Raw genomic sequence first — 19,365 nt, 5'->3', positions numbered from 1 at the left:
TCTAAAACTCTCAACTTTCCTGGATGTTTTGATAAACTCTGGCTGCAAATGCCGCTATCCAATCTGATCAGGTCCGAACTAGGTGACATGGCTACAGGAAGAAGGGGGTCCTGAACCCACCAGGGAGCGGGGCAAACGCTTCTGGAAAAGAACTATGTATGTGCTGTGCTGAGAAACTGCAGAGCACGGGATGGAGGGGGAGGGGTGGGGAGGGTTACATGCACTCTGCACAGAGAGATGGGAAACTGGATTTTTAAGTCATATTGTTTCGGCAGAAAAAAAATGTGTGTAGATTAGAACTGTTTCTTGAAAGCAAGGCTACAAGGCACTGGGGTTTGGCTGCAGGAAGGCGAATCCTTCCTCAAGCCCCAGCCCCTCAGAATGATAAAAAATATTCTGCCTTTCTTTGTGCAGTTACATAAGGAGCAACCGAGGAAGACGGAGTTGAAAGCTTTACAATGAAAAAGAATTAAGCCAGTGAAGGCTGTGTTGCAACTGGTCAGGATGTTCCAGAGGACTCCTGGGAGATGGGCACCAGGGCGGTCCTGAGCAGAGATGACAGGGGGCGGCACTTCTGCCTGACCAACCGATGGGCTGCGTGTGCACACCAATTGAGCCAGCGACCGTCCTCCTCAGAAGATCATGGAACATACCCTCACAGCCTTCCGGCATCGAGGACACACACACACAGTCCTGTTTGAGACATGACAGTGTAGTTTGTATGTGAAGATGAAAACAGGAAACTGAGATAACTCAGAGAAAGCCAGGCCCAGGCCTGAAAAAAAAGTGTCTATCATTTTCAATTGCCACCCTGCACCCATAGAAGAGGTCTCTGCTAAAAAATGACAAGGGAAAGGAATCCAGGTTCAGAAAAGAAGGTACACCGGGCATGGTGGCGCACGCCTTTAATCCTAGCACTTGGGAGGAAGAAGCAGGTGGATCGTTGTGAGTTCAAGGCCAGCCTGGTCTACAAAGCGAGTCCAGGACAGCCAAGGCTAACACGGAGAGACCTTGTCTCACAAAAACAAAAACAAAAACAAAAACAAAGCCAGAAAAAAGAAAAGAAGCCACAAGCCACTCACTCAAAAGCAGGCTCCCAGCTTGCCACCAACCACCTGGGCAAACCCTCCACCCCAACCAGGCTCTGAGCAAGGCACAAACTTCTATAGCAGCCATAAACTACTGGCCCAAGGCCTACTGGCTACTGCCACTGGGGCCGCTCTTGGAACAGTGTACCGCAGTTCTCAGAGCTGTTGTTGGCCTCTGTCTTCCCCTTCTACATCCTCCTTATGGTGCCCAGTTTGCTTGCCCAGTACCCAACACCTCCCCGGTTCAGGACTCTGATGGAACTTCAAAATGTATGAATTCAGCCCCCTGACCAGAGAGCTGGAGAGAACCCCAACATCCCAACCCCCTATCCCCTACCCCCACCCCCTGGGAACCTTATGGGGATAAGAATCCATTAAAGGCACAGTGCACAAGACCAACCTGGTCAGTAAAGTTAGTGCCTCCTAGACTGTGGGGCAGCCCAGGAGCAAGCAGGTGGCCCTGGGCGGCACACTGGACCACAGGAATACATGTTTCTTTTTACGCCCTCTCCTGCTCGGTTCCCACCCCATCCTCTCTACCCCCTTTCCTCAGCCTCTCGACAGAGCTGCTGGTAACAACTCAGGGCGCCCAGGGGAGCCACTTAGCCCCAATGGTAGTGCTTAGGGCTAAAGACATTTCTGACTGTGGTGTTTCCATTATTGATAATAAAGCCCCCAGAACTCTAATTACATCGCTTCCCTATGTGCTAAGGGCACACAATCAGGTCAGAGGGAGGAGGGCGGAGACAGAACTGCATTTCATCCATGGCTAAGCCGGGCCAACTCCCTTCCTGCTGTTCACGCGAAACACACTGAAATTCATGTGCAGTGCCTGAAAGGTGCTGAAAAGGAACAGGGAGGAACAAAGCACCCTCACCCCCTGACAAGGCCATCCCCCATAAACACACACAGCAAGCCTTCAAAGCTTCCCCCTGGGGTTCCTGGCTTTTAAAGGGTAAACTGGGAATACTGAGCTGAGCAGCACTAGGACAAGAGTGAGGGTCCAAGCTCTGGGCTTCATTAACTCCAGCTCCACCAAGGCCTGCTTCAGGCGACTCACAGGCCCTGCCTTGGCACCGGAGATGAGTGGGCCAAGCTGACCTAACTCCACCAACCCATGCCGATCCTGACACTGCCCTATGGTCCTTCAGTAGCTGCTCCCAGGCCTCCGCATCCTCCGCCGCCCCTCAAACTGACCCCCTGCCTCCAGCTCTGCTGTAACTCTCACACTGCACTGCAGCTGCAGAACTTCTGTGGCTACTGCCACCTGGCCCCTCTCCGCCTGAAGTATTCCCTCTTCTCTTCTCATTAACCAGTGGACTTGGGAAGCCGGCCCCGCCCCATCCTGAATCGCTTCACCTATTTTTTTTTTTTTTCTTTTTGTGGTTGCTCTCCCTCTACTGGATGATTTTATTAACTAATAAATGCCTGATACAGCAACAACAACAGCACCTCAGCCCTACAGTGTCCTACAGGTCTGCTCGCTCAGAGCTACCTATGTTAAACAGTCCCCCCACCCCACCCCCACTTCCTCATCTTCCATCTTCCCTTCAACTTGCTCCAATTTGGCTCTGAAGCCTACCGCTGTCCAAAGTGCTGCTGGCACGCCCACAGACCACACCCACACCCAGAAACGCCTTAATAACAGACACACAATCTACAGAACTCTTTCTTGGTGGACCAGGATGCGGTAACTCTGTGACACTCTCTGAAGTCACACTCCTCCTAGACAGTCCTCACGTACCAGCCCTCTAAGTGCTGGAGTTCTCATGGGTCAGCATCACCTCTTGTCCCTGTACGTACTCCCTTGGCACCACGCCCACGGAGACATGCGAAAGCCCAGCCCAGTAGCGAGGGCACCAACTACGTGGGTCTCTTCCACCCATCCCCAGTGTACCTGCAGTTTTGCCGGGAGGCACAGCAAGGCCACGGCCTTTCCTCACCTCCCTCAACCCTGGCTCCTCCTACTGCCCTGCTCCACTCCAGTAAGCTACAGCCTGGAACTGTTTGGGAAGAGGGAATTCTCCCTGTCCAGCTCCGTGTCAGCCCATCTGCGCTCGACGCTGTCTCCAAATTATCCGCATCGTGTATTCATCCGCCTGTTCCTCCTTGCTCCCCCACCCTCGTGGCTCCCAAGGTCTCCCCCCTTTCTGCCACTGCCTCACAGACAGCTGGACTCCTGTTGCTACTCTTGCCCCCAAACACCTAGTTCACACACATATAAAGCCCACCTTAGTCCATTTGGGCTGCTCTAACAAACAGCCACACTCTGAGCAACAGCCATTTACTTCTGACAGACCCGGGTGCTGGGAAATCCGGATGAAGGCGAGCTAGCAGATATGGTGTCTGGAGAGGGTTCCCCTTCCTGGGCTACAGACAGAATCTTTTCCCTGTGTTCTCACATGGCTAACTCTACTGGGCCTTTGTGTTTCGGTGCGTGTGGGCTCGGCGTGTGCACACATGTGTGCACACATGTACGGAGGCCAGAAGCCGGCACTGGGATGGCGTCCTCAGCCACCTCTGTAACTTAAGTTTTTGAGGCGGTCTCTCAGTCAACCTGGAATTTGTGAATTCAGCTAAGAAGCCTCAGGATGCTCTTGCCTCTGTCCTCTAGAGCTGGGGTACAGATGTGTACCCCATCTGGCTTTTACATGGGTTCTGGAGTTCTAAAGTCAGGGCTTCGTGCTGTGCAGCAAACACTTTACCCCTAAGCCATCACCCCAGCACCTCACTCAGCCTCACTTATAAGGGCACACTAAGCCAAGAGCTCTGCCCCGCTGGTCAAACAACCCCTTAATACCATCACTTTAGGAGTAGCCTTCACCATTAGGAGTCGGCAGAGACACACAATCAGCCCAAAGTCCCAAAATAATCTTTCAAATCCAAACTCCTTAACTCACCCTTTGCTCTCAAAGGCCCGGCTACTGCTTTCCTTAGCGTGCAGTGTCGCACCAGAGAGCCTAACCCACGCCATCTCTCTATGGAATGCCTCTTGCATCCCCAAGCACCAAGTCGCCCCAGTCAATACTCTAGACCTCAGGTCGAGTTACTCCTTCCTCAGAAAGGGACAGTCAGTGTCAGCTGAATACTGTCTGCCTCTTCTACAAACCGACTTGGAAATGCTGTGAAAACAGAAAAAAAATGCATGTGCGTCCTGTTTACCACTGCACAGGTCCTGGCATGTAATACACAGCCAAGCTGCCCTGGAGTAAGTAGGTAAATGAATGTATGTGAAAGTACTCTCTCTACCAAATACCAATGATGGATAAAATACATTGTATCTCTAAAAATGAAGCAACGTGACTTGAGAGGGGACCACCTTGTCATCCGCTGACAAACTCAAGCCGGTTAAAGAATAGATGACTCGTTAGTTTTTATTTTAATGCCCCCCCCAAAGTGATTAAGTCACTGAGAGCTTCAGGAAAAACGGCCAAGACTTCTGCTTCCTTTTATCCACCTAAACTCAAAATTAATGTCATTCCAACAAAGCTTTTTAATTGCAGAATTTAAAAATTCATACTCAGCTATCGTATTCAATATTTTAAATTTACTACGGCATCTATCATTTGAAAGAGGCACAGAGATAAAACCCACACCTCTGCTAAGTTAACCGGCACCAGCCCTTCAGAGGGCGGGGTGGCAGGCAGTGGGCTCCCCTTTGCTTTCACCAACAGCCAGCACTTGGCCTTGGCACTGGCGTTGGCATTGGCAGGCACCTGTGTTCAAACAAAGATCATCGCTGCTGGAATCACAAAGGGGTTCCTCAGGAGCCTTCCATCTGGTCTTAGACCAGCCTCTCTCCTGGTGACAAATATATGCTCTCTTGCTCGTTCATATACAGGAGCTTTTCTCTCAAGCTTTCCTTAACGCCTTTTCATCTCCACGGTTAGAGGGTAGCCTGTTCTCCTTAGCTCCTCCCTCCTACTCGTGAGCACTTGGCACTAACCTGGTTTAGGTTTCCCTCAGTACTAGAGAGCTGGAGATGAGGCTCAAAGACTGGACAAGGTCCTGGGTCGGATCCCCAGCAGGCATGGACAAGGCCCTGGGTCGGATCCCCGGCAGGCATGGACAAGGTCCTGGGTCGGATCCCCGGCAGGCATTGCAAAACAGAATCAAAAAGTGCGGCGAAAAGGAAGGGAGGTAGGAAGCCTGCTTCTAGCTACTACGTCATCCTTGCACACATATGGCATTCTCCCTGTCACTCACAAACTTCATAGCTTGCAGCCTTGACTGAGAACGCCTTCAGAGCTCAGTGAGCAGAGCAACACTCATTGGGTACATTGGTGTTTGTTGTTGTTGTTGTTTTTGTTTTTTGTTTTTTCCTTTAAATTACAAAACTGGTAGAGTCCTCAGCAATGATCTGCTTCATAAAGAACTGGGAAGTTGCCGGGCGTGGTGGCACACACCTTTAATCCTAGGATTTGGGAGGCAGAAGCAGGCAGACCGCTGTGACTTCGAGGCCAGCCTGGTCTACAAAGCGAGTCCAGGACAGCCAAGGCTACACAGAGAGACCATCTTGAAAAACCAAAAAAGAAAGAAAGAAAGAAAAAAGGAAAGAAACTGGGAGGTAGGGAAGGCGAGATGCCTCAGCAGGTAAAGCCATTCAAGCCTGTCAACCTGAGTTCAACCCCAGAATCCACATAAAAAACGCCAAGATGCAAGCACGCAGATGCAAAGGCGGACATCTGTAATCCCAGCATTCTCATGGCAAGTGGAGGCAGAGACAGGAGAATTTCCTAGCAGCTCTCCAGCCAGCTAGCCTGGAGTACAGTGTTGAAAAAACAAGAGAGATCGTGCATCAACAGACTGGAAGAAGGGAACCACTCCCCATCGTTGCTCTCTGGTCTCTGTAAGCACATCGCGTCACCAAGGCATGCGGTGCACACACAGAGGCCACGCGTTTCTTTTTAGGGAGAGAGAGAGAAACTGAGACTAAGATGCACATGCCAAGTGCTGTGTCTAATATCCCCACCACTAGGACTCAGCAAAGCAGATGAGGAACCAAGGGCCCCAATGACTGGCCCAGGGTCTTTTCACTGCTGTCTTCAGCACAGCAGCGGGGGTGGGGGTGAGGGGTGGTTTACTCAGCTGATATTACAGACTTGCACGACACCCCATGTCGTAAGAAGTAAAAGCAAAGGGCAATATAAACACTAAGCCCTCCGAGAACCTGGTTTTCCTGCCTGTTCTAGGCACAATCAATGCACTCATGCTGGCTGGTTTTATGACAAATTGACACCAGCTAGTGTTAACGGAGAGGAAGACGCCTCAATTGAGAAAATGCCTTCTTAGGGTCAGGCTGTAGGCAGGCCTGTAGGACATTTTCATAATTAGTGATTGACAGATTAGTGAACAAAAGCGCAGTGACAGGTGTAGGGCTCCAGTCGAGAACGGCTCACACCCACCCCCCCAAAACTAACATAGGCTGCTGTTCCTGCCCCAGGTTACCCACCAGAACAGGGTGATAATAATGCAACTGCTGAAGTCACCACACACAGTCACAGCACACGGAGAAATCACGTAGCTACTGACTAGCCTTCCTCCCAGCTGGACAGCTTTTATAATCTTGTAAAGTACACTTCTGAAGGCTTCTGAGGGTGGGGGAGTGGGGGGGTGTCGGGGTTTGGGGTGGTCATCACCAGCCTGGCAAGATATACCCATTGGCCGAACAGCAGCACAGATGTTACTCAGCTGACCAACTCTCTTGAAAATAGTAACTTTTCTGCAAACGTTTTATCTTAAGGTAGAGTACAGGACTCTACCTAGCACACTTTCTGGCCATCAGCTTCTCTGAGACTTCAAAATCACTGTATCATGGAGACACAAAGCTGGTTTTATGGCAAGATCTAGCCACCACAGACAAGCATTTTTGCCTTCTTCGTTATCTGTTCTTTAGAACAAGCATGATTTTGTCACTGTCTGTCTTTTCCAGATATCGATAATGAAATGATCACTGATGCTTCCAATAAAACTAACCCCATGCCTACAAAAATATGTACTTTAGTTGATCAGAATGATATACATCAATAAAAATGATTTGTTCCTTTCTGAAGACACCTCCTTATGAGCAACTATACCTTCAGTTAGAATAGTCCTACCTCAAGGTGGGTAATACAGGCGACGAAAAGACCCGGCCATACTCCTGAGTTCCCACACCACGGTGGCCTGCCTGTTGATTCATAAAAATAGCCTACCTGATTTCCTTCCTTCACAAATGTGCAAAGGTTTGTCCATTGGTCATATTAGTTATTTGCACAAAAGTTCCCAGTTAGACCTGCTATCAGGCCACAACTCAGGAGGGCCGGGCAGGGAAGGAATGCCAGGAAGCTACACGCAAAATTAAATTTCATACAAAGAGAACAGCAAATCACTGAATGCGTAAACCTGCCTAACAAAACCAGAGGGTGTCCGGTTTCAACCACAAGAACAAATTTGATCTTAATTACTGAGAAGTCCTTACAAGTGACGAGGAAGTCACAGCTTAAGAAGGGCCAGCCTCCTAACTGCTTGATAAATTAGTTTCTCAAGACTAACCTTTTGGACCAAAGAAATACATCACACGCATGGCAGTCAGGAAAATGCCAGTGTTGGAGGGGGTGAGGCAAACGGCTACGTAGTCACTAAAGTGACATCTCTGCATGCTTAACAATATGCTAAATGTGAAAAAAAAATAAAGATTAAATTTAAATACAGAATTTAAAGAAGTTTTGCCACACGCTGCCAAACGTGGTGAAAGTTGACATGTGGATCTGTCACCTTAATTAATTCCTGGGTTTTTTCCCCAATACCCTTCTCAGCAGTACTCTCTCTGTGTGAGCACATGCCTATGCACATGCCTACACGTGTCTATGTGGTATGCATGTCTATGCACATGCCTGTGTGGGTATGCATGCCTGTGCACATGCCTGTGTGGGTATGCATGCCTGTGCACATGCCTGTGTGGGTATGCATGCCTGTGCACATATCTGTGTGGGTATGCATGCCTGTGCACACACAGAGGCCAGCAAAGGACACCGGGTGTCTTATCTCACTAAACCTGTGCTCGGCTGGTGGCTTGTGAGCCCCAGTAATCCTCCTGCCTTCATCCCTCACGGCGATAGGGGTGCAGCGGTATGCAGTTATGCACCCCGCTTCCTTTCCGTGGGTTACCAGGTACTTGGTCTCTTACCTGCTGTGCCCTGGCCCCAGCCTCGGCAGGACCATATTCCTTTTAGAGTATTCCCATGGGGACAGGAACTGATTCTGGTAGAAGTCCACAACTCCATTTCTGGCCTGTGCGTTCGGAGTAAAGGTGTCACCCATACCTAGGGACACCAGGACTGGGGTTGCTAGTAGGATATGGACAGCAAAGCAATGTGCACACACTACCTTACCAAGGAAACAGCGAGGCTGCAGATGCTAACCCAGGCCAAGAACCTGACTCTGCTACAACCATGAAGTCTATAAACTGTATCACCCAGACGTGCTACAAAAGCCCAAGGAACCAGTGGTATCTGAACTGCCATGAATATTTTAACCTCCAGTTTTTGAAACTGGCATTCTGACGAGACGCTCTCCGTGCTCCGCCGTAATGGATTTCACCAAGAGAAACTAAAACTGTCAGCTGAATACTTCTTCACCACGAGTTTAGCGACCCATCTCCTCCTCATAAAAATAAAAGTCTTCCCAAGTCTTTTTCTATGGGAAATTAGATAAATTTGCAGCTTCCTGGTTTTTTTTAACTGCTGCTCATCCATAAAGTACAAACTTGAACGACGCCTTCTTCAGCCACTGACTGGTACACACGTCACACTAGGGTCTGGATTTTGGGGTGGGGGTGGGGGGGCTGGGTAGAACGAGCCGAAGAACGTTTTTAGCAGGGGATTTTCATTTTCCATATAAAAATTTCATTATAATCAAACAGTTTCATAAAGTTTTGATCCCAAGGCTGGAAGAACAAAAACACCCTTTACGAATGCCTCTCTAGAGAGGCAGCCCAGAAAAGGCCGCTTCCTGCTCCCTACAAAGTGTCAATCAAGGCTGATGACTTCAGGCTTACAGAATGAATAAAAGGAGAATTAAGTTGCATTATTATTGGTAAACTCAGATTTACACGGGTTTCAGGCTCCCTGGCTTAGTCACTTTGGGTTGCCATGACAAAATACCGTACTTCATTCTTATCGTTCTAACAACTGGAAGTCCAAAAGCAGCACTGTTGACTTCCGGTGAGGGCCTTGGTCCAGGTTTGTAAACTGCCATCAATTTGAATGGTGGAAAGCAGGCTGCCTTAGTTAGGGTTTCTATTGCTGTGATGAAACACCATGACCAAAAAGCAAGCTGGGGAGGAAAGGGTTTATTCAGCTTACACATCCACACTATAGTTCATCACCAAAGGAAGTCAGGACAGGAACTCAAGCAGGGCAGGAACCTGGAGACAGGAGCTGATGCCGAGGCCTTGGAGGGGTGCTGCCTACTGGCTTGCTCAGCCTGCCTGCTTACAGAACCCAGGACCACCAGCCCAGGCATGGAACCACCCACAATGGGCTGGAACACCCCCCTCCCCCCATTGATCACTAAGAAAATGCCCTGCAGCTGGATCTCATGGAGGCATTTCCTCAACTGAGGCTCCTTCCTCTCTGAAGACTCTAGCTTGTGTCAAGTTGACACACAAAGCCAGCCAGCACACAGGCCCTCTCTGAGGTCCCTTCCTAAGAGTACCATTGCCCTTGATGACTGTTCATGAGTGCTCAACCTTCAAGGTCTAGTCACCTGCCACGAGCCCCAGCTCCAAATATCATCACTTTGGAAATAAGCTGTCAGTGTAGGAGGTCTAGAAGAGACAGAAGCAGTCCACTGCCATCCTTTGAAGAAACGTTAGGCAACGCCATGCACAAGTGGCTTTCAGTTTGACACCAGGCCAGGCCACCACTCCCCAGGCACTGGATCTCTGAGATGTAACTGCAGCTGAGCAATATCATCTGCTAGACCTAGGAGGCAGGGACAGGAGGTGGGAGGATCAGCATCTCAAAGAAGCTGAATTCCACAGCAGACATGCAGAAATCACCCTGTCAAAGGCCCCCCCAAAACAGCACGGGCTATTGTCACTGCTTTTAGCTGTCACAGGCTATTGTCACTGCTTTTAGCTGTCACAGGCTATTGTCACTGCTTTTAGCTGTCTACCGGAACTAGATGATAAGAACCCTACTGCTGAGGACAGGACACACGTTGGTTGAAGACAGAGAAATCAAACTGGAACTGACCTAAGAGTTCCTCCCTGCTAACTAACTAGCGTTCACAGTGCCAGAAGGTTCTATGCAGCCCACTGGAGGAGAAAAGCCATCAATGGTATTACCCAACAGTAAGCTCCTCGTGTTATATACTACCAGGCCAGATGTGCCCCTGGGAAAGTAGTGGCATGAGGTTATGGAGATAACCAACTGTTCTTGGGTTGGAGTTGAAGCAAGCTCCGCAGGAGGGAATTCATGACTGATACTGTAAGCCTGGTCAAAAGCCCACGGTGAGAGAGGTGATGGCCCTAGCAGGGGAACTTCTACTACTGTCTTGTTAACAGGCATGTTACCAAACTATATTCTAAATATTTGCACTTATGCATATAGATTAGTGCTACCCTTAACCTTGATCACAGAAACTTCTCTCTGCAGTAGCCAGCAACTAATGCAGAGACTCACAGCCAGTCAAAGTCCTGAGAGTAAGTGACTATTGGGTGCTCAGCCCTAAATGGGACATCGACATCAATACTTGTCCCCTCCAAGACCCAGAAAATATCTCAGAAGAGGAAGCTGAAAGAACGTAAGAAGTAGAAGATGAAGCCAGGCGTGGTGGCGCACGTCTTTAATCCCGACACTCAGGAGGCAGAGGCAGGTGGATCGCTGTGAGTTCAAGGCCAGCCTGGTCTACAAAGTGAGTCCAGGACAGCCAAGGCTACACAGAGAGACCCTGTCTCGAAGAAAAGAAAAAAAAAAAGAGCCGAAGATGGGGAGGTGTGCTGTGAAATGTGTCTTCTGGACATGACAGGGCCACTGTGCTCACCAACTCACTGCAGCTGTGAGACCTGCACAGGATCAAACCAGCGAGTCTTGTCAGCATTCCAAGTGGCAGCACTAACTGCTCTCAGCGGGTGTTAGCAAACTTCAAAGACAGAGGAGATGAAGGAGGGGGGCTTGACATTGGGGAGGGGGCTGGAGGAAGAAGGGAGGAGTTGAGGTGCATATGACCAAGACACACTGTTTACATGTATGAAACTGTCCAAGAACAAATAAAAGACGGTCCATTCAATATATATTAGATAGACAGACAGATGTTAGATACATTAAAAAAAAAAAAAAAAAAAAAGCGGGGGCCCTGCCCAGGAATCAGATGCCACCCTACATGTGTAACGAACATCACAGAAGTTACTTTGAAAGGGGTAGAAGTAGAAGCTGTAAATACAATGCATGGACGGGGTATTAAGGAGGTACCACAAACGACCTCGGACGGTCCAAGAACTCTTCCCAAGCACAGACTAACGTCCTCTGACAGATAAGACACCAACGTAAACCCCTGATGAGACGCAGCACTCTGCTGTCATTACAGGTCTCAGGTTTCCCATTCCAATGAGGGTCTCTGAATCTGATCCTTTCCTCATCACTGTGACAAAGACCCCTGACAGAACCATCTAACAGGAGGATGCATCCATGATCCTGGGAGAGCCATGGAGGTAGGACCAGCTCCAGCCTGTGGAAGCTCAAACCTCTTGCTTCTGTCACAGATCAGAAAACCGCCCTCTGACACGACACACACAAAGGCGTGCCTCACAGATGTTCCCAGAGTGCCTCACTCCAACAAGGTGACAACAGAAATCTGTCATCAGGTTAAGCATCACTGGACAAGAGCTCCTGAGCATGTTTGAAGATTCCGTCTACCTATCCTCGTGAAGAAGCCCCATGGACATTAACGTAGGTGAGAGAAGAAAAGAGCTACACCACCCAGTTATCACCTTTTTTTATTTTTAATTTGTAATCTTTTTTTTTTTAATTTGTAATCATAAAATGGAAGTTATTTAAAAAAAAAAAAGCCTCAACATCAGCAAGTATGCCTTCCACATCCCAGCCAGTTTCAGCAGAGAACGCATTTACTTCTCAGTGGCTTGGAAAGCCTCAGAAAGGCAAGAATGAGTGCCCAATGTACACACAGTCATCATTATTTAGACTTAAGGCCCATCGTTCCGTGGATTATGATGGCAGTAATACTAAATGCCTTTTAAAAACCATTTAATACCTTCTACAATTTTTATGGTACATCACATTACAAGCTTATTCCCGTGGAAGAAAATTGTCTACATTCTAACACAGCTACACATAAAATGAATAATTGATAAGAGAGGCCAAAGAGCTCTGAAAACCTAGAGGTATCGTACGGATGATAAAAAATAATGTAGACAGACATCCTGTGCTCAGAAACCCAGCAGTTCTCCAATAAAAAACAATCAGGGAAGTTGGACAAATGCCTGCGTGGTTGACTTCCTCCAGGGAAACCACTCTGAAAGGTACTCTTCCCCACCCTGGACAAAAGGCGACAGCCTCACAACAAAGCCAGCCACTTGGGAGGTTACAGAGCACCAGGCAACAGGGAGGGGTGCGTGCGCGTATGTGAACGTAAATCAGCCCTTGGTTTCTAGGGCACTGTTACACACACACCTGGGGCTCTCTCGATGACAGAAGGCGGCACGGGTCTCACTTTGAGAAGTGCCCAGTGACCACTGGGGACCCGAAACACCGCACTCTATCCACTGGACTCTTTAGCAACCAGCCTGAGAGAGTACAACAGACCGACGTCTCCTCTAAGAACTCCTCCGTACTGGAGCTCGGAGGAAGGACTAATATGTCACTGTCCCAGCTCAGTGAAATATTGACTGGAGTAAGTCATACATTTCAACGTAGATCTTTACCATATCGACCCTTTCGCTTTCACCGTTTTTATACGAGACATCGAACGGTGCTGTGAAAAATTATTTTTGCATAGACTTCAAAACAACTAATCATTTTGCCCCCTGTCTGTCCATCAAAGGCTTACAGAACCAAAACCAGGGTGACAATGCTTCTAAAATATGCCAGTGCATCCTTCCCATAAGTCACTAGCACGAGCTGTGGTCAGGCCCAGAAGACACTTTTACACACTCCCGATTTTGTCTGCGTTCTTGCCCCTCCTACCAGGGGTGAAAATAAATTGACTATCTATTAAATCCCCGTCATCATGGACCCATTTTGTTTTTTAATCCCCTGAAAGCCCTAAGGGCTCTGTGGCTGTCTCTACCCTTACTCCGCAATTCCCTCTCTTCTTCCAAGACACCTTTCTTCTTTCCCATTCAAACACCGGACATTTGTCCTTAGGCAGTTTATAAAGAAACTTAAGGGGGCGCACTGAAGACTAAGCTCCGAGAACATTAGTAAAAGTACATAAATGAGACTAAGCACAGACATGGGAGTGGCCACGGACAGAGCCTCCCAGGGAAGAGTCAACCAACCCAAACAGGTCTTACGTCAGTGCCTTGAACTTGACTGTAGCAAGGCTGCATCCTTCCTGCCTAGGTGCCCTTAATCTACTACTCTGCTTCCAAAAGACCCAGTCTGCTCCTCCTGAGCCGTGACTACCAGGTAGAGCGTTATGAAAAGTGGAAGCCGGCATATGCAGCCCGATTTGACTCTTTTCTGGAGTTACCTGTGTAGACAGAGGATAAGAGAGAAAACAAAGCTGTTTCGTCTCTTCCACATCATCTCCGGAGGGATTCCCATTGGCGCCGAGAAGACTGTGGAAGCCGCTGCTATGTTTCCAACGTGCACAATGTCCCCCACAGGTTTATGTTTTGAGCACTGAAGCCCACAGTTTGTGAAGTTATTTTCAACAGTGTACGTGTGTGTGTGTGTGTGTGTGTGTGTGTGTGTGTGTGTGTGTGTGTGTACACAGCTTTTTTAAGAAATGGGTTTTTGGTTTTGGGGGGTTTATTTTTGTTTTCAAAGAAACGGCACGTACCTTTAATCCCAGCACTCAGAAGGCAGAGGCAGGTGGATCTCTGTGAGTTTGAGATCAGCCTGGTCTAAAGTGTGTTCCAGGACAGCCAGTAGTACACAGAGAAACCATGTTTTGAAAACAAAAGAAAGGAAGGAAGGAAAGAAAGAAGGAAGGAAAAAGAAATGGGGTTTACTAGCAAAATGGGTCACCATGGGTGGGCTTTAAAAGTTTAAAGCCCCATAGGCGGCTTCTGGTCCCTGTGATGTGAACAGACACTAACTACCTCACACTTCCAAGGCCAAGGACAGAGTCACCCTCAATGCCACGGCATCCCTGCTATGATGGACCAAAGTCCCTCTGAAATTGAGAGCCTAAATAAACCTTTCCTCCCATAAGCCATTGCTGCCAGTTTGGTCATAGCACACAGAGCCACTTCGAAGTCTTCATTTCTATGTTCCTGCCTTTGGCTTTGAACACAGCCCACCAAGGGACTAGCGACCCAAGCAACAGGAACCGCACCATCCACGTCCTGATGTCCAGCCCAGTCCGGTACCAGCTTCCCAGAGATGAACTCGATGGACAGAGATGAAGTGTGTCCTCCTGAGGACAAGCGGCTGAAAGCATCCCGCTTCTCGGCACAGTGAGGGAAAGCACTGCTTGGTTCGCACAAGCGCCACGTGGCACACTGGCTTTCCCAAGAAACAACCTCTAGCGCCACCTCACACAGGCCTCTGCTCTCTCTGCAAAGGGCTGTGGCCTTCCCTGCACGCGCTGGTGTCTGCAGGCTACTGTGAAACACATGGGACTCACAAAGGTAACAAGGCCCAGGACCTCAGGTCCAGACTGCGCAACAATTGCTATGCTTCCATCACTGGCTTTCTTTGAAGCTGAAGAGATGGGGACAGGAGGAGCTGGAGAGAGATGCCACAGTGGTTCACGGTTCCTGAGGTAGACCCAGACTTGGTTCCCAGCACCGACACCAAGGCTACCCACAAATGCCTGTAAACTTTAGTTCTAAGGACTCTTGACACCCTCTTCTAAAGTCACCTGCATCTACGTACAAGTGCATACGTACGTGGTGCATATAAACACATGCAGGCACATACATGTACATAAATATGTAAGTCTTTAAAAGAGAGATACGATTATCAAAGAATTAATTAAAACATTATTTAAAAGAGGGGGAAACAGGAAGATATGGTACTTCGTTATAATTTTTCCCTTTTCCATTAATGACTAAACGGGAAGATGAATTTTTTTTTTTTTTTAAAGAAGCACTCAACAAGCTGTGACAGGAAGCAGGATGTATTGGGACGATGTCTTACCGTAAGGATATTTAGTATCTAGCTTATTTTCTGCTGTTCTCCTCCATGGCAACAGGTCATCGCTGCACCCGTTAGGCATTCCGTTGTACCCGATCCCAACAATCTTGTTTTCTGTATTCACAATGCAGGCTCCAACCTAGAGAGAAACATTGCCCAAAGGTCTGCTAAGTGTGAGGAGCAGGTGTGCCCCTGAGGAGGCAGTGAGTAATTCACAAGCACAGGGGACACACACACACACACACACACACACACACACACACACAGTGTGACAGAGTTACCCTGCATTTGTTTTTAAGTTGCCAAGTATCGGTTTTTCCGCTAACCTGCCTTTTGTGTACATCTCAGCAAGTACCTGAACATCCGCCTACAAAACCAGTTTACCTGGGAATTTGGATCCTTGCTCCTTTGTGCCGACAAGAAGGCCACCGCCATGAAATACTCAGGCCACTCCAGGTAGTCATCCCGTTTTGTGCAGGAAATGTCACTCATGTTGGGTTTAGAAGTCATATGCCACTAAACATGGAGAAGAACCATTGTCAATCTGCTTCCCAAGGAAATGCATCAGCCCAAACTCTGCGCAGCTTCAGCTTAATAAACAGAAATCCCAAGTCTCTAGACTGAAGGGAAAAAAGTCCTCATCTTAAAAGAAAATTAAGAAATACATTGTTTGAGCCGGGCGTGGTGGCGCACGCCTTTAATCCCAGCACTCGGGAGGCAGAGGCAGGCGGATCGCTGTGAGTTCGAGGCCAGCCTGGTCTACAAAGTGAGTCCAGGATGGCCAAGGCTACACAGAGAAACACTGTCTCGAAAAAAAAAAACAAAAACAAAAAAACAAAAAAACAAAAAAAACAAAAAGAAATACATTGTTTGAAAAGTCCTGATTTGGCCAGGCAGTGGTGGCGCACACCTTTAATCCCAGCACTTGGGAGTCAAGAGGCCAGCCTGGTCTATGAAGTAAGTCCAGGATAGTCAAGGCTACACAGAGAAACCCTGTCTCGAAAAACAAAAAACAAAACACAAAGTCCAGATTTGTCACTTATAAATTTCCAAATAAATCATGTAATGCCTGATGTCCTATAAAATTTAAGTTACTATGTACGGCCTGCAAAGTGTCCCCTCCTTTACTTTCCCTCTTATAAACTGGAATCAGCATGGGGGGGGGTGGATAGAAATGTGTAATATCTAATGGACTCCAGACACTTTTTCAATTTCTATGTACCATCATTCGAGCCTCATTTCTAGCTAAAGTAGGCACTACCATCGCGTCTTACAGCCTCAAGAGTGCTCAGGAAATTTGCCTCCAAGCCCAGTGCGTTGTAATAAATAAATAAACAAACAAACAAACAAACAACAAACAGTATTTGCAACCAGGCCAGTTATGGAACTAACCATGTGATTTGTCCCTTTCCTTCCTCCTTTGTCCCTCCAAGAGATTAATCAACTCTGAGGACTGAATCAAATTGGGGTGGGGGGGGGGTCGGTGAGAAAATGCTAATACCGAACCCAGGTTCCCTAGCTCAGGCTTCGAGGCCAGGTCTAGACACGGTCTCTGCAAGGAGGAAAGCTTGAGAGGGGGTGGGAGGAGGCACAGAACTTCAGCTAAGAGAGGCCCTTTCAAAAATAAACTAGGGAAGGAGTGCCCATTCACTGAGAAATTGTAAGGTGGGGATTTTCCAAACTTCCCCTTCAGACTACGGTCGCTACTGCTGTACAGGAAAACATCAAGCAGCGAACAGGCATGTATGAAGAAGCGTAATTAGCCAACGACTCTGCTCAACAGGGAGAGAGACAAGCTGCATTGACTGGCTTCCCGCCTGCTTTAAGGTTTGGAGGGGGATGGGAGGGCTGGGAAAGGGAACGCATTTTTCCACCCCGGGGTACCCTGTGCTTGCTCTTTAAAGTTCCCTGGGGTTCTGTACCCACCCACGAGCGGCTTCAGAACGAAGAAACTGAGGCTGGGATGTCACCAGTCCAGGGAGGGAACTGCTCCACCTCAGCCCGGACAGGACGCACAAGTCCTGGAAACTCCCCCAACTCAGCTCCTGGTTCTCTCAAGCTTCCATCCTCCCCCACCACGTGGGGGCCGGAAGAGACTCGGGGAACACCCTCCCCTCCACCGCGGCGACCTCGCGAGTGGCCGCCCACGTGCAGGCTGAGCACAGCACGAGCCGTGGCGGGGATGCGCCCCGCCGTCCACTCCGCCGGGATGCAGGCCACGTTCCCACCGTCCGCCACCGCCGCCGCCGCGCGGGAAGTCGGGAGGGAGGCGGGGCCGGCGGCGGAAGGGGAGGTGGGGACGAGCCTGGCGTGTGCTTCCACGCGGTCACGACCCCCGGGCGGCCCTGGTCACCGGTCCTAGCAGAGAGGGACTGCAGGCTGCCCGGCACGCGTGGAGACAATGCGTGTCCCGCTGCAGCAGCGGGACCCCGGCGCTGCGGTGACCTGTGCAGTTTGCCCTGGGCTTTTTTGCACTGTACAGGCGTGGGCTCAGGACAGGAAGGGACAGCGCCGGGCCACACCCTTGGGCCTGAGAGCTCGGTCTTTTTAGTTGTTGGTAAGCCCACTGAATCCATCACCAACTTCCTTAAGGAGTTACGTAAATACAGAAAGGTGATCAAAACACCCAAATATTCTAGTTGCCACGGGCCTGAAAGGGACAAGAAATGAAGGGTCCTGATTCTGGACTTTGTACTAAGCCCTGAAGGCTGTTTCCTGGCCACCTCTTAGCCAGCTGAAGCCTTCTCTTCTTCATATCAGAAGGGTGTGGGGCCTGCAGCTGTGCCCGAGAGGCCTCATACTTCGAAACTTCATTTGCATTGGCTTTTTGCTTGACCGGATTTAGAGTTTCTTCTACTCCAATCCTGTGAAAGACCCTGAGATGCAAGCCAGTCAAGGTGCACATGTGCACGCTTTACAGCCCTCTGGTAAAGTTTGTAGAGGTCCTAGGCCCCGAGGAACTAAATCTGATTTCCTTCAACATCGTTTCCTGGACTACTCAGAGGTTTGGCCCCCTAAATCTGGAGGAACTTTTGTCCCTGTTTGTCTTATCCACGCGGCTTGCGCCACTGCCCCTACTCCATACCATAACTCCATACATAAAAGCTACTGTAATAATCATGCCTTCTAATCTGCACATCCCCGATCTCAACTGCTAATCAAAACAAAAGCTTGTTAACTGTATTAATTTAGCCCCCCAGAGGAAGAGTAATGAGAATAAAACAGTTGCTCCTACCTAATTTCTCACTCGCGCAGACACATCGCTCTTCATGTCCACGGTCCAGCCTGTAGATTCCATAATTAAATTATGTACCTCTCTTGGTGGATGCCAAGAAGGCAAAGAGGGAAAATATTTCATTGTTAACTATAGATTTTTTTTTTTTTTTTTTTTTTTTTTTTTTTTTGGCCTTGATAAAACTCAGGCTTCAAAAGAGCCACATAGATTAAAGTGATGATTTTTAATGTCAAGTTAACTTGAGTTGACTATCTTGTTGCCACTAAAATCCATTATATCCGGAGCAAGTGGTTTCTCTTCCCCTACGCACTGCTTGGTCTTTGTCAGCCTCATCTATAGTCCTTGGGTCCTGTTGGAATTCATTTCTCCGCTTACCAACCTGCAACTAATACATCACCAGTTGCTACTGGTCCTTCAACCACAACATCTTTTAAGCCTCCTTCCTTCCTTCGCCAAGGAACGACTGCCATACATAATTTAGCTCCTTCTCCTCCTTCTCCATTTTGGTCAGCTCACACACTGCCCTCCGCAATCAATCCAGACTCCTGCTTGCTGCAAACAGTGACCCTCGCTGTTCCGTTATTTCACCGAAAGCCCCTTATCTTAAAGACGGCATCGTTCATAATACAGGGACCTCTCGTGATTCATTGTTTTCACAGCCGGAGCTTTCAATAGTCTGCACCAACAGTAGAGCCAGGCAGCTAAGTGAGAAAGACCGCATGCCTTCCCGTAT

At 48.7% G+C, this 19,365-nt stretch overlaps 1 protein-coding gene across 1 annotated transcript in view; it reads right to left on the bottom strand.

Moving 5' to 3' along the window:
- The window catches only part of Dctd (dCMP deaminase), a 28,620-nt gene extending 10,997 nt beyond the window's left edge, over window positions 1–17,623 (bottom strand). The window contains exons 1-3 of the mRNA XM_051169887.1: window positions 17,324–17,623; window positions 15,782–15,913; window positions 15,401–15,536 (exon numbers count right to left, since the gene is read on the bottom strand). Coding sequence (XP_051025844.1) covers window positions 15,401–15,536; window positions 15,782–15,907 — 262 coding nt within the window. The 5' untranslated portion in view covers window positions 15,908–15,913; window positions 17,324–17,623. The remainder of the gene's footprint in view (window positions 1–15,400; window positions 15,537–15,781; window positions 15,914–17,323) is intronic.
- Window positions 17,624–19,365: the final 1,742 nt, after the last annotated feature.

Source organism: Acomys russatus, chromosome 27, assembly GCF_903995435.1.
Source record: "Acomys russatus chromosome 27, mAcoRus1.1, whole genome shotgun sequence".
In the NCBI taxonomy this organism is placed as follows: Eukaryota; Metazoa; Chordata; class Mammalia; order Rodentia; family Muridae; genus Acomys; species Acomys russatus.
Note: the sequence above shows the minus strand (reverse complement) of the source record. Positions and strands in the feature narration are given on the sequence as shown.